Source organism: Procambarus clarkii, chromosome 81, assembly GCF_040958095.1.
Source record: "Procambarus clarkii isolate CNS0578487 chromosome 81, FALCON_Pclarkii_2.0, whole genome shotgun sequence".
In the NCBI taxonomy this organism is placed as follows: domain Eukaryota; kingdom Metazoa; phylum Arthropoda; class Malacostraca; order Decapoda; family Cambaridae; genus Procambarus; species Procambarus clarkii.
Genome location: NC_091230.1, coordinates 21,091,473 through 21,117,178, shown reverse-complemented (window position 1 = coordinate 21,117,178; position 25,706 = coordinate 21,091,473). Strand labels below are relative to the sequence as shown.

General features: G+C 38.2%; 1 protein-coding gene across 23 annotated transcripts in view; it reads left to right on the top strand.

Annotated features, from left to right (window-relative positions):
* Rab3-GEF (Rab3 GDP-GTP exchange factor) overlaps positions 1 to 25,706 on the top strand; it is a 168,179-nt gene that overhangs the window by 87,490 nt on the left and 54,983 nt on the right. For 9 of the 23 annotated variants that reach the window (XM_069315292.1, XM_069315290.1, XM_069315289.1 and 6 more), the window contains 12 exons: positions 64 to 180; positions 2,528 to 2,712; positions 3,575 to 3,769; positions 5,791 to 5,994; positions 6,414 to 6,509; positions 12,136 to 12,213; positions 12,520 to 12,615; positions 13,129 to 13,248; positions 16,465 to 17,059; positions 18,810 to 19,055; positions 19,425 to 19,499; positions 23,979 to 24,080. In XM_069315292.1, the coding sequence (XP_069171393.1) occupies positions 64 to 180; positions 2,528 to 2,712; positions 3,575 to 3,769; positions 5,791 to 5,994; positions 6,414 to 6,509; positions 12,136 to 12,213; positions 12,520 to 12,615; positions 13,129 to 13,248; positions 16,465 to 17,059; positions 18,810 to 19,055; positions 19,425 to 19,499; positions 23,979 to 24,080 (2,109 nt within the window). The remainder of the gene's footprint in view (positions 1 to 63; positions 181 to 2,527; positions 2,713 to 3,574; positions 3,770 to 5,790; positions 5,995 to 6,413; positions 6,510 to 12,135; positions 12,214 to 12,519; positions 12,616 to 13,128; positions 13,249 to 16,464; positions 17,060 to 18,809; positions 19,056 to 19,424; positions 19,500 to 23,978; positions 24,081 to 25,706) is intronic. The other 14 variants (XM_069315304.1, XM_069315300.1, XM_069315302.1 and 11 more) reach the window with 12 other exon arrangements.

Sequence of the window (25,706 nt, the reverse complement as noted above, 5' to 3'; positions counted from 1 at the left end):
CTCTATGTGATTTTACAACATGAAATCAATTATTATGTAATCTTTCTATACTGTGATTATCAGGGTGTGGGGCAGCAACAGAAAAAGAGAAGGCCACATTGTGCTCTGGTCTTGACCCTCGATCAGTTTGTCATCCTCCTTCCTGTCTTCAGCTTCCTGGAGCTCAGTCCTCAGATTCTGGTAAGTTACGGTCTAAACTATGTCTGTTTGCCAGGGGGGGGGGGACCTTTGACAAGCCGCCAGCTTCCTGTCCTTGTTGATGCCACAAGGGTTAGTGGCCCTCGGGTAAATCAGATGTGTTTGCTGATGTGAACAATATGGTGTGATGCTAGTTTCATAGCTTTACAAATATATCTACTTTTGTTCTATGTTAACATTATTGCTGGCTCGGAGGGCGACCTGCCGCGCACTGCAAGGTCGGCTGAACGTTGCCTGTGAGCTCACCACCACACTCCAATGTTTATACTCTTTTTAGCTTTCTCGCCTCAATTTTCACATTAGGTCATTCAGTTTGGTATCAATTTGTTCATAATAGAATACTGTAAAAGGATATTTGCATATAAAAACATATGTTTCATTTTTCTATACTTTGACCTGTCAAGCCCTGCAATGTCGGCCAAGCGTTACCCATGAGCTCGCAACCACACTCCAATGTTTATACTCTTTTTAGTTTTCTCACCTCAATTTTTGTGCTACATCATTCAGTTTGGTATCAAATTGTTGGCAATAGAATGCTGTAAAGGGATATTTGCACATAAGAAGATCTAAGTCTTACTTTTCTATACTATTGACAAACACTCCACAACTTTTCCCTCATGCGTTTCTTTTACTGCTTTTATCATGGATTGTCTCTGTTCTTGATCACTATCCATCTTGAAGTAAATTTGCAGTGTTTATAAAGTCAGTAACAACAAATACCTGAGATAAAATAACCGGAACTGGGAACTTTTCGATTGGAGGAGAGGCAGCGGCGGTCGGGAGCAAGGTCATGAGAACCATGAGCCTCTAGTGTGAGTGGGCACCCATGCAGCAGGGCTGGGATGCCATGTGAGGTATACAGAGAAGGCAAAGATGTTGGCGCGCATTTTAAAACAAGTCCCATAGTATTCGGACAAGAAGAGGAATTTTTTTAATTTTTCAAATTAATGCCGACATTTGCGTCATCAAGAACTCTGAGTACTTTGGTTTTTATGACGGACTATGCGGCATCAGGATGCGAAAGTGTTAATTGTTAGTTTATTCTGTATTGTATTTATCATTATTTATTTAACTGTAGAAAAATCAAGATTTTTATAGGATAGGGAAAAGGTCATTTATAAGCAGAATACTCACTTGTTTCCAAAGGCAATATCCTTTCTGGACCCATTGAACAGGACCATGCTATCAACATCTGCACTGTTGCAGCTGGGATCTTTTCCAACATTCTGCTGGGTGGATCATACTGGTGCTAGGGATGCACTCAAAACACCTCAATGCAGCCTTGTAAAACTTATTTGGCATCACAGGGACATCAAAGTAGTACGCTCACTAACTATCAGGTTTTTTTTTCCAAATGGCTACTAATCCTGGTTACCTTTAGTTGACAGCATCAATTTGCATTTTACCCTATATGAGAACGACAGGTATGCAGGCGATGAGTCACAATAACGTGGCTAAAGTATGTTGACCAAACCACACACTAGAAGGTGAAGGGACGACGACGTTTCGGTTCGTCCTGGACCATTCTCAAGTCGATTGTGAGAATGACTTGAGAATGGTCCAGGAGGGACCGAAACGTCGTCGTCCCTTCACCTTCTAATGTGTGGTCTAGTCAACACGACAGGTATCTTGAGTACTAAAGCCACTGTGGTCCCTAAATCAACAGCAATATGAACAATGTCACTTAACTGAATTCCAGTCTCGGCCTGCCCTTTGAGTATAGGGACTAGTCTAGAATAATGTGAAGGGACTTGAGGCAGAAAACTCTTTGTTGGTGCTACCATCCAGTAGCAGTTAAGAGTAGCGGCCAGGTGAGCCAACTGGCAGTAGGCAAGAGCACTTGGATGTTCATGTGATACCAAATGATTCCTGACAAGACTTTTTTAAGTGATTATAAATAATATTTCTACAGTTTTTTTCAGGGCCTTCCTAGCACCAATCTAGTAGCAATCTTCCTAGCACCAATCTAGTAGCAATCTTCCTAGCACCAATCTAGTAGCAATCTTCCTAGCACCAATCAATCTGGTCTTTAAGTAGACGTATAGTGATACTGTCTGGGCCGGGAGCAGCATTGCTACTTGCCTTGAGAGCAACAAGGATTTCCTTTCCTAGGAGTGCAAGTGCAGAATGTCCTGCCCTGACTGGCATGATCCTGTCAACTGGACCAGAGAGAATCTTGCCTTAGGGAGCAACCAAGTGCAATAACTCTAAAAGAACATAGTAGATAAGTTTACAATCTCTGTTGATTGTAAGTACAAAGTGCAGTAACTTATGTATTTCTTTATAAGCTGTGAATAAAAATAATAACATTTAATTTTTCACTCTCAAGCAGCGTTGAGTCATGCTGGATCCCTGTCAACTTCCTCATCACGTTCATCATTGTCCTCTGCTGACCAGAGAGATGATGATGATGAAGAAGAAACAGGAGAAGGTGTGATGAAACTAGAAGATGCTGAGAACCTCATAGCTCCCACACCCACGCTGCATCCTCTGCCTCTACGGACAGAAGCACTGGTAGGTTGCAGTAGGTTAACTGTATAAATAGCCTTCGTTAACCTTATTTGCCTGGTAAGACTTAATTTGTATGTGGTTTTGAGGTAGTGCTTCAGGTAGTCTCTCCTAACTGACCAAGAATACCGAATACGATAATTCTATGGCCACAAGAAACGACACAGTAACTTTGGCGTTCCTCAGTTCCTTTTCATCACATGGTACTAAGCCAGAAATAATAAAAAACATCCAGATAAATGTTATATATCTCAACAACAGCTTTCCATCCTCACTGTACCTATTATCACTCAGTCCCCCAGGTACTGTATTGTCTTTGGAATAAATTCACTGAATACCAAAGCTGGGGCCTCTAGACTCTGTTAGTACATTCAGTTGAGTCCCAGGTTGAGTAACGTTTGTCCTGTCATGGCCTAGTGGGTTCAGGTGCATGTCTGGTATTCATCAGACCACTGGTTCAAATCCCTACTCAAACTGATTTTTCTCATTGATATTTCACATCATTGTGATTTCTTAGTGTTCTGAAGGAAATGTTGGTGGAGAACTCCATACATACATACGTACGTACGTACGTACGTACATACATACATGCATACATACATGCATACATACATACATACATACATACATACATACATACATACATACATACATACATACATACATACATACATACATACAATATACATAAAGTATTGGTAACACCTGTACATAAACAATAAACATAGAAAATACTTTTATATATCAGCTTTAGCCTATATTCATAAAATTTATCCATCATCATTTGCTCAAATAATAAGTTTTCATGTTTCATATACAAATGATGTAATTGTTACTTAATTTGCATGTTTGTATATTTGCATTACAGGAGAAAAGTGATGAAGTCTTCACACCCGAGAGTGACTCTGCAACAACAACACCAAAGACAGTGGTGAGCAATACTCAGTCTCCACTTCCCCATATAAGCCCTACCCCCTCTGTCAGTAGCGATGCCTCCATAGCGACCTCCTCCTCAGAGCGTGACCGACCTGCCACTCCACGGCCTAGGACATTCTCTAAGGGGGTGAGTCGAGTAGAGTGAGTGAGAAGAGATGATTTAGTTTAGATGGAATTGCCAGCTTGAAGCAAAATTGTTAATGAATGATCAATGCTGGAACTAAATTCAAGAATTGCTGGTTTATTTTTAAATATAAAAATTGCTCTTTTTATAAACAATTATCAATAATTTAAAAATTGGTGGAAGGTATCTTTCCTTGCTATGGGTGTATTACACTGATGTAATATATATTTCACGTTAAAATTATGTTTAAATATACATACTGTATATGGAATAATTTGTGATTGCTCTTAACAAGATTCTTCACACTATTTGTGGTAAAATTTTTGTATTCATGACATATTCAGTGGTCACCCATTTACAAGCATCTCGATACAATGGACAAAATATAATACAGTTCTGGTCACTCATCTTTACGGATACCTAAGGTGTTACAGAGGAAGACTAATTAATTCATGTTTGCTTTTGAGATCAAAGTTAAATTGTCAATGGGATGATATTAGATTCTGATGCTGAGGACTAGGAAACATTATGTTAGCAGACAAGGAGATTGCCCAGTCTTTCTGGAGTGTGGATGTGGAAGATAAGAATAACAGATAAATGTGGGATGTCTTTACACTAGTGCATCTGTAACTGATGAGAATGATCTATCTCTAAGCACACTCAAAGTTGGCCCAAAGCTTATCTCACACTGTGGCTACACTTCTGATTAAATTACATGGTAGGAGCAGAGGTAATAATAAGATATATTCCCCTTGCCATATTATTGGTTTGTCACAATCTTGAAGTTGTGCTTAAAGATCGATACTGCGCCAGCCCCCCTAGCATGTGGTCAAGATTGCATTTGTATGCACACTTTTAAGCTACTGACAAACAGGCTCTAATAACTCATGAGTGCCTATCAATCGACATGGACCAGAACGTGGCCCCCTCATGAGAGGTAAAAAGGAGTCTAGGGATCTAACAGATCCCTAGCCCTGGAAAAACCACCAGAAAGATTGAGTGCTGCAAAACAAACAACTGGTTGAACAGCATTTGCATTCCAGACTTTTTTCATTTTATTTATTTTTATTTATTTATATATACAAGTGTTCTTACATTCTTATACAGCCACTAGCACACATAGTGTTTCGGGCAAGTCCTTAAGTCTATGTACCCCGGAATACGACCCACCAAATTGTTTAACAACCAGGTACACATTTTACTGTTTGGTTAAACAGAGGCTCCAGTTAAGGATTTGTACCCAGTAAATCCTCCCTGGTCAGGAGACTATGTAAACACTTGTTATGTAGTTCAAAATGCTGGTTAGTAATACTCCCCAACCACCAGATGGCAACCTTGGCCACTTAGTGACAGTAAATCTTAATACAAAAATCCTTGAACTTATTTTCTTTCAAATAATGCTCAAAATGTACCTAAAATGCTAGACTTATATTATGCTATGGGTTTAAATCAGCCATCATATTAAAGGTATTTTATGGAATATGCCTGGCATAGAAACTGGCAATACCTGTCTTAATAAGTTATGATCAAAATATATCTAGTTTATGCACATATAGTCATCATTATAATAAACTCATTTGTTTATCATGAGCTTAAAATAGTTGAAACATTATTTTCTCTCCCATTCTCTTATGGGAGAGAATTCTCCTTTCCTCTTCCCATCTTCTTCCCTTCCCCTCCCTATCCTTCCCTTCTATTCTTCCCTCCTGCTTTCCTCTTTTTGTTTATATCCTTTCTGCAGTTCCTTTTATTTCACTTTTTCCTCATATTCTGTCCCTCATCACCTTTCTCTCTCTCCCTCCCCATTTCCCATGTTCATTCTTCTCATTCCCTTCCTCTCCCCTTTCCCTATTTCTCTCGCATTTAATTTAGCTTCAATACCATATTTCTTACTGACCATGAATACTTGCCTCAATGTATAATCTCAACCTCCGGCTTTGGCATATTGGCTCAAGCCCTAAATATTTTGGTGTATCGTGAAGATCAATCTCTTCTTGCTATATCTTAATTTCCAACCACATCAGGCTAGTCCAACACCCCAGAAGCAGAGCTCGTTCAGCAGCATGCTGGCCCGAGCCTCCAGTCTTGGGTCGGGGAGCTCAGGTGGCGGACCGACAAGACAGTGCTCGCAGAACTCGCTGTTAGATCAGTTTACCTCTTCTGCCAAAGAACTGATCAAGGACAAACAGAACTCACAAGAGGGATCCTTCCTGTCACAAGTAGATAAGGTAGGACTATTTATGTGCCCTGTATGAAGTCACATTAATGTGGGAAGCTTGATTGTGGTCACTTAGGGAAAGATTTTATGAACAGAAAATTGGGTGTTTAGTATGTTAAAATGAACCCAACTTATCTAACATAAAAATATTTAATTTAAGATGTGTGCAAAGTAGATTTAGAATTAGAAGTGTGTTTTAACGAGTTTTTAGCCAAATTAAACAAAGTAAATATATACTTAATTTCTCGATGCCAGGTTTTTTTTTTATGCTTTTTCATAATTGAAACACTTTTATGTACACAGAAGATGAATTAGAACACTCATTATTTTCACAGATATTGTCATAAGCCATAGTAAATGATGTATTTCCTCACTTGTGAATACACGTACTACTTTATAGCACTGAGGAGCACTAAACTTGTTTCACAGTTAACGGAACAGTTTCGTAGTCAAGTGACGGAGCGTCTAGAGGTAGTGAAGCAGAGTAGTGGTGAGGAAGGCTCACTTCTCAACCAGATGGATAAGGTACCAATATCTCGGCCGATGCTTAGAAATGTTGTTAGTGTTAACGTGTGGTGTTGGTGGTGTTGGTGTTGCATGAACTAGTATTTACTCACCCATTTTCTCTCACCAGCAACACCTTTCTTGTGAAAGTTCCCGCACCAGATTGTTACTGGCTCCAATAGACACGTGTCGTTAGATGTTATGTGTGCACCCTTTTCTGCATATTATTGTTATTAGTGCAGAGGGTAAATGATGCGCATGGTGTGATCCTGCAAACTATATACAGTATCTCTTGCATTCATATAGAAGTATCAGTCATTTATTAAAAAAAATTTAACTTAAACATATTGGTAAGCTAAAGTTTTATTAGAAAATAGTAATACTATATACAATACTACTTACTGCTGCTACTACTACTACTACTACTATTACAGTTCTATTGCTAATGCCATTATTATTATTATTATTATTATTATTATTATTATTATTATTATAATTATTATTCTACCCTAGTTATACATGTACTTATGTTACTATCAATAATATTAATAATATATTATTTATAAATATAGTGGAACCTCAGTTTTCTTATGGCCCTTTTTTTCATATTATTTGGTTCTCGGTCTTATCATCTTCAAAAAATTTGATTCGGTACACGTTGTATGCCTCGGTTTTCGGAATTTGTTTATACACATACTGGTCCACCGAGCGCGTGGCGCTTCAGTTTACCAGTGTCCCTCATCTAGTGATGCTCGTGTTTAAATTCATTGTGAAGAATTTAATTGTTTTTGTGCTTTTAGTTTCTGAACATAAAAGTTCTTATTATATATAATGCCATGGGTTCCAAGAAAGTCAGTGGTAATGTTCAATCTAAGAAAATAGCTGTGAAGATGATGATAGAAGAAAAACGAGATCATTCATAGTGAAACAATGTGAGACAATTTTCCCTATGTTTTAACACTTGTCTCACTAGTGACAAGTGTTAAACGTAGGGAAAAACAAATGCTCTAGACAGATTCTTAGTAAGACAAGCAAGCAGTGACCCACAACCAGGTCCTAGTGGTATGCCTGCAAAGCGTAAGAGAGAGAGTACCTCAGAAATGTCATCACTGCAGCTATAATGGAAGTGGACTCACTTTCCAAACACTAATACCTCTCATCATTTCCCCCTTCCTCACTGTCTTCTATATGCCAACAAGAGTCCTCAATAAAGGTAAGGTAGCTAAGAGTATTATTCTGTATAAAATGTATTTTTTAGTTAATATATTTGGGGGGCTTGGAACAGATTAATTCAATTTACTGTACATTATTTCTTTTGGGAAAATTTGTTTCGGTTTTTGTATTTTTAGGTTTTCATACCGTCTCTGGGAATGGATTAAATATGAAAACTGAGGTACCACTGTATAAATTTTTGTCATATCATAACACACATTCAACTGCTATTTAATCTTAAACAAAACTTACCCAATTACAATATTTAATTATAAATAATATATTTGTTTTGTTTTTCTGAATTACCTTGGCACTATTTTTGTTGGCAAAGGCTTAAACTGCACCCAAAGATCAATACTATAGTGTAACATCAGCATAAATAAGGCAAAACAAAACATTTACACTTTTTTTCCATAAGTGAATGTTAATAGCTGTATTAAATCTATGCATGAGTGCTAATTATTCATTTTTGCATTGTAACAGCACTTAATATTTTTCTCTGCTGAGATTCAATTAAAATGTTCTCTGTTGTTTAATGCAGTCAGCTTCTCCGAACCTTATTAATTAGAGATACAACATTATTTCAGCTTTCTATTTATTCTAATACTGTAGCTCGTTTGTTAGTCTTACTTTCAGAACAGGTACCCTTCATAAATACTGATGAGTATTGTGTGTGTAGTTTCCACAGTAAATAGTTACAGCATTAATAAGCATGATCTGAATGCTATCTCAATCGGGCTCATAATGTGAGATAAATACATGAGTGATGGAGCCATCAATTTGATGGATATAGTGACTCTTGTAGGTGTCTTAAGATTAAAGTACACTGTAGCCGTTGGTTTGTGTTTAGAGTAAAGTATACTGTAGATGTAGATGTGTTTAGATTAAGGTTATATATACATATATATATGTATATATAATATATAATATATATATATATATATATATATATATATATATATATATATATATATATATATATATATATATATATATATATATAATATATTTATATTATATATTGTATGTGTATATATATATATATAATATATTTATATTATATATTGTATGTGTATATATATATATATATATAATATATTTATATTATATATTGTATGTGTATATATATATAATATATTTATATATATATACATAGTGGTGCCTCGATTAACGAATTTAATCCGTTCCGGCACCGAGCTCGTCTTGTGAAACGCTCGTCTTGCGAAACAGCAACAACACTGTCGTCGTAGGCGTCCAAGAACCAGTCGGAAAGCTAGGAAGCACCATGTAGTTTGTTCGTTAATCGAGACAAATTTTCTGCGAGTGGCTCGCTCGTTACTCGAAATGCTTGTAACTGGAGTTGCTTGTCACTCGAGGTTCCACTGTATATATATTCTTGGTACAATATCTTGAATGTGACTCAGCTTTTGTTCATCAAATGATTGAAGATTAACAAGTAAACTGATGTAAAGAAATGTCCATGTTTTCAGGTAAAAATAGAACACGCCTTTATTGTAGATCACATTTTGTTTGGGATGAGCTTTTTCTACTCTAAATTAGACTTAAGTAAAGCCCATCTAGAGTAAATGTGGCTTATAGAAAAGGCCTTTTATTATATGGTTCTTTCCCTTACATCAGGGTACAAAGTAAAATCAGTCAAGCAAAGTAAAAATGCAAAGTGAAATCAGTCAAGTGATCAAGGAATGCTAAAATTCCACTATCCTATTTTAAAGGTATAAGCAGCCCCAACTTACAAATGGGCTGCATTTTGAGGTGTTCATGAGTCAGTCATTTATAACTTTGAGGAAGATTTCCCATGGGCACAATATTACAAAAAGGAATGCATTCCTGAACTACCAAAAATCATCATATAATTCCCATGTTTTTGGGACAATTAATAAAAATATCATTGCTTTTATATTGGCCTTGAATGATGAAGCTGCTCTGCTTGTCTGAGAAGATGCATTTTGAAGAGTGAACAGTCTAATTTAGGAGGAGGTTTTATAATGTGATGATGCATAGGTCTAATTTAGGAGGAGGCCTTATAATGTGATGATGCATAGGTTTAATTTAGGTGGAGGCCTTATAATGTGATGATGCATTTATACCACTGCACCATCAACACACTTCCACATCTTAGCCATAGTTAAGGGACTTATTTATTTTTATTTATTTATTTATGCATATACAAGAATGTACGTAAGGAATGTGAGGATACAAATATGGTAATTACAGTCTTGTAAAGCCACTAGCACGCGCAGCGTTTCGGGCAGGTCCTTAATCTAAGAAAATTTTAAGGAGGTAAATACTTGCAAAATTTATAGATTTTATAGACGAAAATTTATAGACTTCTCTTCAGTAAGCAGCCTATCCACTTGGACTGGATGGTAGAGCGACGGTCTCGCTTTATGCAGGTCGGCGTTCAATCCCCGACCGTCCAAGTGGTTGGCACCATTCCTTCCCACCCCGTCCCATCCCAAATCCTTATCCCGACCCGTTCAAAGTGCTATCTAGTCTAATGGCTTGGCGCTTTCCCCTGATAGTTCCCTTCCCTTCCCTTAGCTTCTTCAGTAAGCAGCCGAGTTAGTTCATTAGTAGCACCGTTTTAATATGAGGCCTTCGGAATTGGTAGGTACATTGTAGAGGAACAAGGGGACTAAAATAGAGACTTCGAGGATCATTTTACAAGATCATATGCTCGTAAGTCCACTACTTCTTGTATAAAGCTTGGATCTTTGACTGTACTTTCATTAGCTTTGAGTCATGGAGAGAGATTTAGGAATTTTTAAATTACAAAGATGTGTTAAGCTAGTAGACATTCCTCTAGTGTATAATAATAATAATAATAATAATAATAATAATAATAGTAGTAATAATAATATAATTTTATTCATACAATATGCATACATTGTAATGTATTACAGAAGTAAATTTGAAGGTACACTTATTGCATATTGAATAATGCCACTAATACCCAAAGCATTTTGGGTAAAACTTAAAATAATCCAGTAAAAATTTGAAACTGGAAAGTTATTAAGAAAGTTTATTATCAGGCTACACTCACCAAAGTTATGTTGAGATGTTGCTCCATATGTGATCTCAGAATGAAGTGTAGGCATTATTGCCTGGGCTAAATGGTTGGCATGGATGATGGTAAATTGGTGCTTCTTCAGAGGAATTAGGCAGATATCCTGAAGTTCATTTAGCTGACTCCCTCCTCTCTTTACACACTTTTACATGCTTAATACCATGGTGCCTTCTAACCCCTTTTATTTTTTTTTTTATTTTTTTTTTTTAGATATATACAAGAGTTGTTACATTCTTGTACAGCCACTAGTACGCGTAGCGTTTCGGGCAGGTCCCTGGAATACGATCCCCACCGCGAAGAATCGTTTTTACAACCAAGTACTCATTTTACTGTTGAGTTAAACAGGGGCTACAGTTAAGGATTTGCGCCCAGTAAATCCTCCCCGGCCAGAGTACCAGTCCCCGTGGTGTAGTGGTAAGACACTCACCTGGCGTTCCACGAGCGCTTTGTCATGGGTTTGTATCCTTGTACAGCCCGAAACGCTATGCGTACTAGTGGCTGTACAAGAATGTAACAACTCTTGTCTATACTGTATCTCTCAAAAAACAAAAAATTAGTTTTTTCTGTTTATTTCATTTAAGAACATTGTATATTATAGAAAGAACAATGCAGGAAAGTTACTCTAAAAGAAATTGCCTTCATAGTTCTAGCAAAGATGTGTACATTTCGAACAGACTGATGGAGAAATTGGTGTTTGTTAGAAAACAGTAAAGCTTGAATATAATTATGATAAATTTTACAAAGATTAGATACCTTAGCATAGCTGTCTTCCTGTAGCTGTCATTAGGTTTATATACTTAAGTTATTACACATGCACATTCACATCTCTCTCCCTCTACTTTCAGCCTAATATACTGTATAAGTAAAACATTACAGGATGCCATTATTTTTTTATGAACGTGAAAATTTCCACATTTGCAAACTCTGAATTTGCAAATAAAATAATGTTTCTCTGCACTTGTAATTCTTATTTACTGTGTAAGCTTCTGCACTATTTCTTGTTGTGTAACCTGATTTCCTATTGTTTATCTCTAATACTGTTACACATGTAATAGATTCATTTTATGTGCTAATTTTACTTTCTGTAACCATCCTCACTGAGCTGACACTCGTCCTTGATGTTCTTTGTTACTCTTACTTGTACTGTACTGTATGGTATGGGAACACCCTCACAACTACCAGCTGATGTGCAACATCAAATAGATAAAAACCTCCATGAATATGACCAAAGGCACAAGTAGCTCATTTGCCAGTCATGTTTGAGGATATCCGTGGAGCGGCTGGTAGTAGGTAGGTGGGAGGTGTCAACCCATTGGTGTTGTGACCTGTGTGTGTATCCTGTTGCAGTCCAACCCTGAGGCAAGTGGCCATCCGCAAAAGGAAAGACAAGAAGATGCAACTTCTTTCTCCAGTTTTACTGATCAGGTACTGCCTGCCTCTAGGTCACATTGGTCATTTTGGGCCCCCCAACTTTCCATTAACGTGAAGCTAATTATTTAGGATGCTTGCTGCATGATCACTTGCATGTACTTGTGGCTATTTCTTTTTAATAAATACATCTAGCCCTGATTTTCAAGTTTGCCATAAAAAGTGGTACAGTATTTTAACTAAGATTTATTAGCAGGAATAAATCCAGTACATCATAAGATATGATATAGTGAAAGCATTAGTTGTAAAAGATTTAATAAGAGACCTTGCAGAGTTAATATTATGGAGTGTATAATCTGACAGCTGACAGTGCAAGCGAAGCGGGTAGCAGAGGAAGCCTCAAAATCTGTGTCAGTAGCCGGCAAGCAAGCTATGGAAGCTAGCAAGCAAGCTCAACAGGTTAGTTTTTGAATAATGCATTATAGCGTTCATGTACAGTGTTCACCCAGTTTCCTAAATTAATATGGAATGATCTCATTTAGCTGAAGGTACTCTTGGGTTGCTTCATTTAAACACTTTGATGCTTCCTGGATTCCCGTCAAGTTGAAACTAAAAGAAAGGGGGAAGGAAGCCATTAAGATATTTTTTGGATGTGAAGTGAGAAAAGGTGAGGTGTAAGTCGAAAATTAAAACTTAAAAACCAAGCTAAAGGCAAGTCTTAAAGCTACTCATATATATACTGATGGCTCCTTCTATCAGTGTCACAGTTGAATGGGATACTAATTCATCAAAAAATCTCTAATGTATTTTGTTATTTTGTCTTTCCCAACTTAGTAATACTGTATATTATTTTTAACCCTTTTTGTGTTAATGTACGGTTTTAAATTATCAATGTATATTATTTTTATTTGATTAACATACACTTCTGAAAGTTATTCTGTTATTTAACTATGTTTACCTCTTAACATACAGGCCAGCAAGTCAACATTTGAAGATCTGTCATTCATGGGAAAACACACCTTTGGAGACATATCCAAAACAGCACGAGAGGCAGCCAAGAAGGGTAGCATTTTCTCCAAGGTCAGCCTCAAGGTGAGAGGGACAACCACTAAAACAGGACTCCGTGGGACGTTCCCTCACTCTTACATAAGATGGTCGTGACATAGAAATGGGTGTAAAATTTGTAGTGCTTAGATATTTTAGTATAAAAGAAACTCTGTAGGCATGCAGCTTTCATGACGTATGATCCCCATGTTGGCTTGACTACCCCCTCACCTTTTCTGTGGGGAGCCCCTTTGGCTCCCCTGGAGTTATTTGGCTAATATGCGATACATTAGACCAAGGCATTAGTCATTGGAGTTCAGCCTACCATTACCATGAACCAGAACCTGGCCCACCCTCAGAGAGGCATAGGGAGCAATGGCCTCTGGAATCCCCCTCCCCCCCTGTGGTTGGGGGTTTTCCTTATGTGCCATCGACCAGGGTTAGGCACCCAGAAAGGTAGGCAAAACAAAGCAGACTGAACATGGAATCTGCAACTGAAAACCGAACAGAGAGGCAGAACTCCCTCAAATTCCAAGCAAACAAGCAAACGTCAAACGTTCGGAAGTTTGCTGCTTTGGCTGCCATCTTCAGCATCATGTCTTGGGCTGATATTCGAGCACATAGTTTTGTAGGTCGAACAGGGCCCTTGCCACCCCTTATTTGGTCAACATTACTGGTCCTGGACGTTCCTGTGTGGTTTTGGGTCGCAGGTTGCAACAGTTGTCTCGCCTTCGAGTTGAGGAGCGGATACCGACTGCCTCCCGAGTATGTCCCTCTTTTCCTTATCTTTGGTTATGTAGCTCCAGGGAGCCGAAGGGGGCTCCCCACAGAAATCCAGCGATGAATGTAATGAAACGCCATTTTCTGGGTGAGCCCCAGAGGCTCCCTGGCACTCTCCCTCCCTCTGGTTGGCAGTTTTTGCATTGTTTTGATGCTTAGCCTCTGAACTGGAGTTGCTGAGTAGCCGGCACGGGGGGTCCAGGGCTTCCCCCTCCCTGAGAGGGAAGGGCTGCGCGGATGCAGTGAGATGGCGAGGTGTGATGTTTGCTTGTTTCCTTGGTATTTGAGGGAGTTCTGCCTTTCTGTTCAGTTTTTGGTTGCAATTTTCTTACCATGTGGGATCTGTTTTGTTATGCTTTCCTTTCTGGGTGCCTAACCCTGGTCGATGGCAGATAAGGAAAACCTCCAACCACACGGGGCTTTTCCAGGGATCATTGCTTCCTGTGCCTCTCTGGGCGAAGGGCCTGGTTCTGGCTCGTGGTCCCCAGTAAGCTGAACTCCATTGAATAATGCCCTGGTCTAATGTATCACATATTAGCCCGATAGCTCCAGGGAGCCTCCAGGGCTTACCAGTAAATTGTGTTTTATTACATTCAACGCTGGTTTTTTGTAGTATTTAGACTAATCAGAATCAGACAGTTTAGTCAGTTACATCAGTAATGTGTAGTTATTGCTCTGAGGCAGTTAACCTAATGCAGCAGATTTAGTTAGTAAGATGAAACATCATTAATTTTTAATAAAATTAAGATTGTAGTTACTGTCTTTAGGTAAAGTAACACAGGCATTTATTCTGTATACACAGGGGTGGCCCTAAAAGCAAATGGATAACTTGATTTTTGTGGACATCACATCTGTGGCTGAAAAAGAATTCAATAAAAAAGTACTTAAGCTTATTTTATCAGTGTTCTTTGTCTCTTAAGAAGATGACAGGATTGTAGAAGTAGAAAGAAGTGTTACTGGTGAACTGCTGAAGTGATAAATTTCCTGAAACCTGAGGGCTGACCCTTGTATGTTGATCCATATATATTTAAGATGCTCATGTTGGGGGTGTAATCACAATATGTTATTACAATACCGCATTATTCAGCCTATGGATACCTGAATTTATCTGAGGGGCCATTACCTCTTTAGTGGTCTCGAAGACAAGAAACCAGTGGCTTGTCAAAGGTCCCCCCCCCATTTGTCCTGCTGGTTTTATCAAGTTGGATTTTAAAAGTCAACAGCGTTTGGCATTAACAGCTTTGGCCGGTAGGTGATTTCATGGGTTTATAACCCTATGGGTGAAAAGGGATCTCCTGTATTCTGTCCTACATTGTGGCTTGTTCAGCTTGAAAGCATTGCTCCTTGTTTGTGTTACATTTGACCTTTTTAAAGTTGTCTGGATCAACATCCTCCAAATTGTTCAGTATTTTAAAAGTTTCTATGAGATCAGCCCTGTGATATCTGGTTTGCAGTGTTGTTAGCCCTGTGGCCCTCAACTGTTCCTGATATGAGAGTCAACCTAGTTCTGGAAGGATTTTTATTGCCTAGTGTTAAACGTTCTACAGAGCAGATATTCTGAAGATGAATTTTCCATGCTTGGATACAGAAGTCCAAGTGGGGGACACACCAGTGATTTATACAGTGGCATAACTACCATCTTTTTCTCGAAGTCAAAGGTTCATTTGACTATTGCTAGGGCTTGGTTGGCTTCTTTTTTTTCTTACCGCAGTGCAAACTTGTGCAACTTATAGTGACTGCACTTTTTGACATTAAAAAGCATTTGCCAGTGTTCTGACCACTTGTGGACTTAACATAGATCTCTTTGTAAGGCCTCAATGTCATTTTCACTTCCCACTTTACCATAAATCTTAGTGTTATTTGCAAATTTGATGATGTGGTTTGTAGTATTCTCATCCATGTCATTGATGTATATGACAAAAAGGGTTTGTCCCAAAATGGACCCTTGCTGTACCCCACTCACCACATTTCTCCAGTCAGATTCATTGCTGTTTAGGATACCCTTAGCTTGTTTTGTTCTAATCATTGTTTTATCCAGTCTAGTATTGTATTCTAATATTTATTCCATGTGCTTGTAATTTCCTAGCCAGTCTTTCATGTAGTACCTTAGAAAGAAATTCAGACTCATATAAGGAGTCCATTCATACTAAACTGTGTAAGTCTATGAATGTTCTTCATGACAAAATGTTTGAAGTGTCTATTGAAGCAGTTTTATATTTGCTAGTAAGATCTGTTTTCAATTTTTGTAGAAACCAGAAGAAAAAAAGGTGATTGATGCAACACTTAATTTAACAAATCAATTAGGTATTTTTTGTATCAACTTTTCCTTTAAGTTGTCAGGAGAACTCAGTACTGTACTATATAGCTACTGTTTCCTTTTTATTCCTCAGTTCAGAAGATTTGTTATAATTGGAAATATGTTTATTTTTAGTTATGATTCTTTTTTCCTTTGTATAATTTCTAATTATTTCTTACCCTTGTCAGGCCTTGGAACTTCGAGACTCTTCTTTTGATGGAAAGTTAAGTGGAATTGGTCCAGCCATCGGCAGTAGTGGTGCCATCGAAGTTGGTGGAGGTGGAGGAGGAGGAGGAGGAGGAGGTATGATGAATACAACAGGAGAGATGGGTACTAGAGGAGGAGGAGGAGGTGGAAGTGGTACAGTAAGAGGAGGAAGTGCAGGAGGAGGAGGAGGAGGTGCAGGAGGAGGAGGAGGTGGTGCAGGAGGAGGAGGAGGTGGTGCAGGAGGAGGAGGAGGTGGTGCAGGAGGAGGAGGAGGAGGTGCAGGAGTAGGAGGAGCAGCAGCAACAGGAGGAGCAGGAAGAGGAGTATCTGGTGGTTTGGGAGTGCCACCACCTATCCCTCATAGAACATCACCCACTAGTGTGCCTTCTTCATCCCCGCCTACACACCTGAGGGGCTTGCCTCCCCCACCCCCTCCAAGATCACCCAAACCATCACTCCAGAGTCAATCATCCATTCCTACACAGTTACCCAACCAGCCCCAGATGAGTCCTGCCCATGCACAAACTAGTAGGAATGGTGCCTCGCCGGGAAGACAGTCTGTTGTCAGTTCCTCTGGTAAGTAGCTTCTTAAACCATTCTCATGTTTCATTTTGTAAATTATAGAAGTTAATAGTTAAATTTGTTAATGCTTTTTTACACAGTTCAAAATCTCTTTGGCCTATATAAAATGATAAGTAGTCAATTCACTTTCATGCATCTAGTAATTTGTCCTTAATGATTTTAAGTATATTTGTTCATCATAATATACAACACAAACACATTTGCAAGGTCATTTCTATGTTTCTAACTGCGATGGGTCACATTGTTGCGCTTCTATACTGTACCAACATAAGCTTCAAATGTGTAAGTGACTGTTAATACTATGCAATTTTCCTGTTTGACATTATTTTAGCCCTATGAGTGTTATACAAGAACTCTTTCTACCATAAGTAACTGTTAGGTCATATTTAGTTTCTGATGATATAATTTTAGAATTTATTTCCTATGTATTTAATTTATATATCAAAGTACAAATTTATATATCAAAGGTGAAAGAAAGATTTTGCTCAAAGGAACTCTGATGTCACTTCTGTTGTTGCAACACATGATGTGTCTAAAGTCAAAAGGGTGCAGATTGTAAAATACCAAACATGGCAGTGTTTGTTGTTGTTGCTGTTGAGGAATAGGAAACTTTTTGTCAGTGATTTCCTAATAAGTGTTATGACAAGTTTTCTGAAGTCTTTCACAATAGAGCATGATCAGTTATGTTAAAATTGGATGCATTTGTTATTCAGACAAGACAAGGGGGAAAATTCTGGTTAGGAAATATGGTTATAGAACAAATACTTAGGTACCATAGTATGTGTAAGGTCTCTTGATTGTTTCGAGTATAGGGTTGATAAATATATGAGGGGGTGTAGTTGGATTTAAATTGGAGCAACCTCACATTGGCCAATGTGCTTTCTGCAGCTTCTGCTATTATTGTTCTTATGTTACCTGGACCTGGTACCCAGCTCTTTTGGGGTTTTCCTGCATCCACTATGGTATCAGGTTTCCTCATCCTCCTGAATGGAAAGTAATACCTTTGTGATTGTGGGAAAGTGGAGGCTTTATTACCAGACCTCGGTAAAATGAGTCTTCTTCGTCTTTAAACCCAAATTCTGTTCATTTTTATTTCTCTTAGGTACTCCTTACCTCAGATACAAATTTCTTGGTAAATTACTCCTGAAATGTGTTCTAGTCATTCATAATTATATTCATAATGTCATGGATGTGAATGGTAATCACAGATGAATGCCCTTGCCAAAATCAAAACAGTGGAATAGGAGGATGAAATTCTACCCCTTTTGATACATGTATAGACCGGATGCACATCGTTGACCAAACCACACACTAGAAAGTGAAGAGACGACAACGTTTCGGTCCGTCCTGGACCATTCTCAAGTCGATTGTCAACATATTTCAGCCACGTTATTGTGACTCCTCATCTGCATACGGATGCATATCATTTGCACCTCAGGTCATAGTCCACCTCAGGTGGCACAAGTTCCAACTTGTGGAACTAGGCATCTTGGGCGTGAAGAGCCCAATTACTGTTTTTGCAAATTACTGTTTTTTTTTTTGGCAACTGTTGTTTTTGCAAACTTATGAATGATCAACATTCTACCATGTTTGCAAGATTTATGAATACTACTTAGGGGTTTTACCCTTTAGAAGTGTGCTAAAACACATATGTTATGAGTGAAGGGTGTTAGACACTGTTGCCAAGCATTATTCTATTTAATTCCTATTTTATGTAATTCCTTTATTTTTGTTTTCTTTCAAGGCCCTAGCATGATGGGTCCAGACAGCAGTAGCTTCCACAGCAGCACTGGAGGTGTTGGTGCAAGTGACGGGAGTGAAGGTGGTGGTGTCGGAGGTGTCATTACTCGCCGCCAGAGTACGGCCAGTAGTGCTGGGGCTCGCTCTCCTACAATGACATCTTCCACTTCCAGAGATTTTCTTTCAAATGTTAGCTCTGAACTTAATGATTTTGCACAGCAGACGTCAAGCTTATTTAGTGACATATTTGGTATGTATACAATATTGTATAACTACTAAATTTATGCTGGTTGTAGAAAATCTACCAATGAATTTTGAACTATGTATTGACCTTTCTGATAGGCTATTCTTTACATATGCTATTATCTGTATTTGACTTTATGCTTTCTTTTGGTATTGATTCTGTTATATCTAAATTAGCATCCCTATTAGTTTTTAACTTTTATTGAATTAATTTGTCTTAAAAATGTATTAATCTTTTTAGTGTAACTTTTGTGTTCATGCCTGTAGAAGATGTGTATTGTTTGTATTGGTACTTGTAGTGATTACTTTTCAACATAACACAGCAAGTTACAGCATATTTCTCCTCACATATAAATAGTAAATTAATAATTTTTAGTGAAAAATGGTCATGTTGGTAATGAAGTCTCAACAGCTGCACCTTTGCAACATAGATTGAGCCGCTCCATTTTTCGTAAGTTATTGCCGGCCGTATTTTCTTGGTGGTGGTGATGGTGTGGTAGTGGTGGCGGTGGTGGAGTGGTAGTGGTGGCGGTGGTGGAGTGGTAGTGGTGGTGGTGGTGGTGGTGGTGGTAGTGGTGGTGGTGGTCTTATCTGCTTAACCAATTCTTATTTTGCTTTTTTTTTTGTTAATGCATTGGATGTTGCTAATATATTTTGCTTAACATTAGCCTGATGATGTATAATTCCTTAAGTAATTCTGTTTCAGTTAGTGTATTCACATATACCTATTATATGGTTTCACAGAGGTCAACGATGAATGTTTTTTTGTTTTGTTTTATGCATTAATTCACTTTTGTACTCATCCAGTGTTTCAGAAACCTTAAGGTATTTAAGATGATTGAAGACTGTTTTCCCATGCATATTAATACAAGTCTTGGAGTATCTTGGATGCTTAAGTTCAATTGTATTATTTATATGGATCAACTGTTAAGCTGTATACTAAATCTCATCAGCTCAGATAAGATGTTATAAAAATGTTGTAAACATTCCAGTACAAAACAACAATGCATCTTGTATTGGATTTTTTTTGGAAATTATAAACAGTATATTTTTTTTGCTTATATGATAGTTCACCAAGAAACCTGGATTACTATATTTTTTATAGTGATTTTTTCTAAACCTTTGGGAGGCACTTGGGGTTATAGCCTGCAACACCGCTAGGCACAAGCAAAAAAAAAAAAAAAAAATAATAATAATTTTGGTTTCTTCTAAGATTGTTAAAATGTCTTCTACGATTGTTAAAATCGTAGGTGACATATTTTGGCCACAATAGGACGAGGAACTCTATTGTTGTTGTTGGAACTCGAGAGGAATATTGACGAGTGAGGTGTTGGTAAAGGAGAGAGGGAGGTGGCGTCTGCTGGCTGGTGTGTAGCGGCCACTATTGTTGTTTGGACTCGCCATACCAGCTTAGTGATTCGTTATGATGAACTAAACATGCAGATACTTATATATAACATGTGTATATAGTGTAATAACAGCAAAACTATTTATTTATTGTTTTATGAACATAATAATTGAATCACTAATATGTACACCATACTTTTGAGTACAGCGATGGTTCACACATTTTATTATATAAATATATCATAGTACACATTTTAAATTACAGTACTGTCATCCCTCTATTTTAGCCCTTTTGAATTGTCATTATAATTTATATCTAGAGACCTTTTACACCCACTTCCAATTTACATCCCCAAAATTCAACTTATGTCCCATTTTACATAAGTGCAAATGTGCAAAATTTGAAAATATAAATATATGAATGATATAAAATACTGAATTTGATAAGTTGATGAAACTGACATTGCTGAATTAATTGAGTACCATGCAGAGACCTTATCAAACAGACTTGCTTCACCAAAACAACAAGAAAAAGGATATTGGAATGAGGCGCTGAATTTAAAGGGCAGGCAGTAAAGTCTTTTGCTTTCCCATAAAGGTTTTTGCCTTGAGAAGAAGAGGGGCTGTTCTGGGGTAGAAATAGCCTAAGCTACTGTATCCTATTGAGATGTATTTCTTTCTTGTCTCAATAAACATACTTGAACTTGAGGGCTGTTCTGATGTGTCTTGAATAAATTTGTCAAATAGGAAGAGAAATAATGCCACGAAAGAGACCAGGAAAGAAGTTTTAATATATATGCCCTCCCCTCTAAATCATGATTTTCAGGTATGCATCTTGGACATCAATAGAGGGATTACAGTATAAGAAACACAAATAAATTACATGCAGATGTCTTCGTTTTGCACAAGTAATGGGCATGCCACACATAAATGTTCAGTTCTTAACCTTATTCATCAGTACTATCTACTTGAAAACATTTTATTTGGTGATTTGGGTTTTGTCACACACAAGATTTTCAGTAATTATATATATGTATTGTATAACAATATTAATTTATCTTGTTTTTAAATTTGCTTATGACTTTTAAAGTTACTTACTCATATAATTGAATGCTGCTGCACTGCACAGAACTTTGCTGTCTTTTATGCTTGCACAATGTCTCAATTGTTCCCGTATTTTTAACGAGTTACATGTTTTGCATGATACTGTATGCAGTTTTTTTGTTGTCTAAGTGAGTTTCTTTGCTTTATTTATATTTATCATGTAAATTATTTCTGATCTAGAACTAGAAAATGATATAAAGTAAGCAATAAATCATTTTTTCTAGCATATTTCTTGTTGGAATGAATTGAGTAAATGCTCATGGAAAAAGAATTTAAAATATCAGTATGATTCAGTTCATTTTACAGTGCAGAAGGGTAAATAATCTAACACCACACCTGTGATCCTGCTGCTGGGACCACCTTACTCTCTTGTTCATCATGTTTTCTTACAAAAATGTTAATTCAAAGAAAACTTACTGTACGATATGAAAATATATTTACCGTATATGCAGGCGTATAAGTCAACCCGGCGCAAAAGTCGACCCCAAAAATTTAGTGGTGTAATTTAGGGTTAGGCATATATTCGGGACATAAGACGACCCCCCCCCCCTCCCCCCCTAAATAAGGCACCACCACTTCCCCTGCCCCACTGCATAAAAAAAAAAAAAAAAAAAAATGTATCTTATAAATATACAGTAGCTTAACGAATATTTACTACATAAGGCAGGTGGTGTCAGTGGTTGTCATGGGAGGCAGGTGGTATTAGTGATTGTCATGAGAGGCAGGTGGTAAGTGGTTGTCAGGTGGTGTTAGTGGTTGTCAGGTGGATTTAGTGATTATCATGGGAGGCAAGTAGTGTCTATGGTTGTCAGGGGAGCCAGCCTGCCTCTCTTCCTCCCTGTCTGGCTGGCTACCTCCCTCCTTCCCTCATTGCCTCCCTCCCTGCCTCCCTCCTTCCTTTACCAGTTTGCCGAGAAATTTAGATAATTTCACAAGTGAAATTATCTAAATAATGTGATGGCCTGCAAGAGTTATGAGAAATGGTATACAATGAGTATTAAACCGGGCGTTTCACTTCTTTATCTCTCAGTGGTAAAATTTCACATTTTATGTTTGACGGACAAGTTGACCCCTGGTTTTGGAGATACTGTATTTCTTTAGACTTCAAATGTCGACTTATATGCCAGAATATATGGTAACTATCTTTTTACGTTTGTGTTAAATAATAGTTTCAGTAATAACAAAAAGTATTAAGAAAAATAATAATCCAGTACAATCAGGGTTATACCATACAGTTTATTGTTTTTATTGTATTATTAAGTGAAGTCTTTTTTTTTCTATTTGAAGGTGAATATTTCATGTTGGATCATTTACCATTATGCATACAAAATTTACCAAAATTCTCATACTGAATGTTTAGGCATTCATTGTATTCAGAGGATAAGTGCTTATTCAGTATCATTTATGTATATTATAAAGTTTCACTAAATAAGTTTAATTTACTAACACAGAATATTCACAGAATATCTTGAATTCTTCATGTGAATTGTTCTTGCTCCTTCAGTGATATTTGTCTTAATTATATGATAAAAATCTTCCCTTGGACAGGAGGGTTGTGAGAGCGTCAGGGGGTGGAAATGCTTCTTTTGGGCTCGAGTTCTGAGTAGTCATTTGAATTGCCAACAAAAATAGTAGCATAAGGTTGCATTTACTAATGATAATATCAGGTCATCCTTTAGAAGGAGCAAAATATTTTTAGTGTACATTTTAGTATGGTCAATTATACAGTATTTTATACATGTTGTTATGAAGAATGTGTAATGCAGATTCATTTTCAGTAGTTTCTCAAATGCATCAGATATTGGACTTGAATATAGTTAATATTTTAAGGCTACTTTGTGCATTTGTCAAAAAATGTTCTGTTAATTTTGAATAGTCTTATACCATCTTTTTCTGCCATTGAATAACCATCAGCAGCTGAATTCTGGAGTACTATTGTTCTTTGTTCATTCATTCACATTATATTATATATTTCAGCATTTATAAAAGCAATTTAAAAAACAAATTGTTGATCAAATCCTCAAATTAGACTTAATATTTTCAAAAAGTGAAGGAATTCAGTTTTATGAGATCTGACAATTATATAGAACACAAAAATGGGAGAAAATGATATTTGATAACTTTTGTCCTATTGGGATTTCTCAAATCAAGACAGGGCAGTCATGACATCTTAATATATAGGCACAACCGTTGCAACATTGAACCCGTGTGTATATACTTAGATATCACTACTGTCACTACAATTGAGAAGACCAATGACTTTGAAAAGTGTAATCAAATAGTCTCCCATTTTAAAGTTTTCCTCTGTAAAAGAAGGAATAATTTGTGTTTATATTATTTCTATCTCTGAATGGAAGTAAGATTATTCCATATTTAAACAATTCACTGTGTTTAAGGAATTGACTTAAAAATGTGAAATTAGGGGTTTGTGGGTTATTACACACAAAGGGACCCCAGTGCGAACCATGTTGCCTAACAGGTGCACGTGGACCTGGGAGTCGCAGTGTGAGTCCCTCCAATCTAGGCGCAGGCACCACCAGGACCAGGGACAGGGCGCAGCCTTTTGGACCTTTCCCCAAAGGTAGGAAGACCCGTCAGAAACCAAAACACATTATTTGGGGAACTGTAATGGGAAATTATCACACGTTAAACAACATACAAGGGTAAATGTTCTTTTTTTTAAGAATGTTAGTAGTTTACTGTAATGAAAATAACATTCAGAATTCCTGTTTAAGCTTTGAAAAATTAAGTGGCTTACTAAAAAGTGGAGCTCAAATATCATCAAGATTGTTGATTAGCTGACGTAGGTTTTATCACTCCCAACCCATATGGTCAAATATTTCAAGGGTACAAGATGATGATTTTTTTGGGGGGGGGGGGGGGAGGAGGTTTATCCATTACTTATACTTCTTTGAATTGGTATACTGAAGCGACCAACACCCCAAACCCCATCACAACAACCAAAACGGGGCAGCCTCGGGGCCTCTGGGGAGCAAACAACCTAACGGGATGCAACCACCTGAACCCAATGTGCAACGCCCGTGCTGCTTGCACTCGTATAGCCAGCATGAGACTGGGTAATGGAGTCACAAACAAGCAACAAAACTCGCAGGACTCCGGGTCGAAGGTGCCACCGACCCAACACGCAGCAGACGGAGGCAAAACAGTGAAAGTCACCCTGAGACAAGGGGACAGAGCAACCCTCGAACTTGCGCAAAGCGAGGGGGGGACTCAGGGGTCACATCCATCGGACCCACACGCCCCCGTGGAGATTCCCAGGGTCCTGAGACGGAACTCACGCTCAGGGAAGCCCAGGTAGGGTACTGTTAACCGGCCCCAAGTCTACCAAACAACTTTCTGAGAATTGAACCCCCCGGGACATGTACACTCACAGGTACCTAGCAGGGGGTACCACCTGAAAAGAATTTAGTACCCAAGAACCATACTCTGGGGGCAACCAAGGCAGGCACCCCCCACCAGGCAGGTAAACAAAAAGAAAAAGAAAATCCCGCAAGAGGACAATGTACCCAGGCGGAACAGAGCCGGCCGCTATGAATGGTGAAAACAAGCTGCTCAGTACCCTGCACTCCATACCAGTGCAAACTGCCCCTTACCCTAAGGTAAACAAGGGAGATAAACCACCGTAGCACACAAAAGGCTGCCAAAAACCGAGCAGTAAATGGCCTAACAGAGGCAGAACCCAAGGAACTTGTGGAAGGTGGCCCCAAGCCCCAAGGGCAGTACTTACAGGGCACCTAGGGAAGGGAGCCCTAGGCACATGCAACCCGAGTACTGAAGAATCACTCCTGGCTCGCGCACCATCTAGAAGATAGAAACCACACACACAAGGCACAGTGCTGAAACAATCACTGGAGCCAGAGCACACGACCACAGCCTATAGGCATCAGCCTCAGAACTGGGGTGTGGATGGCCAGAGCGGGGTTCTGGGGCTTCCCCTCCCGAGGAAGGGGTAGCTGCAAAGTCGGCAACGTGTGACATCATATTCTTTTGCTCGTTTCTGCTTGGGGAATTCTATCCACTTGTTCGGCTTTTTGTAGCAATTTACACCAGAATAGAGGTTTGTTTTGGGACGCCTACTTTTCTGGGTGCCTAACCCGGTCAATGGCAGACATAGAATGCTTCCAATCACATGGGGGTTTCTATAGGCCATTGCTCCTCGTGCCTCTGTGAAGGGGAGGGGGCCAGG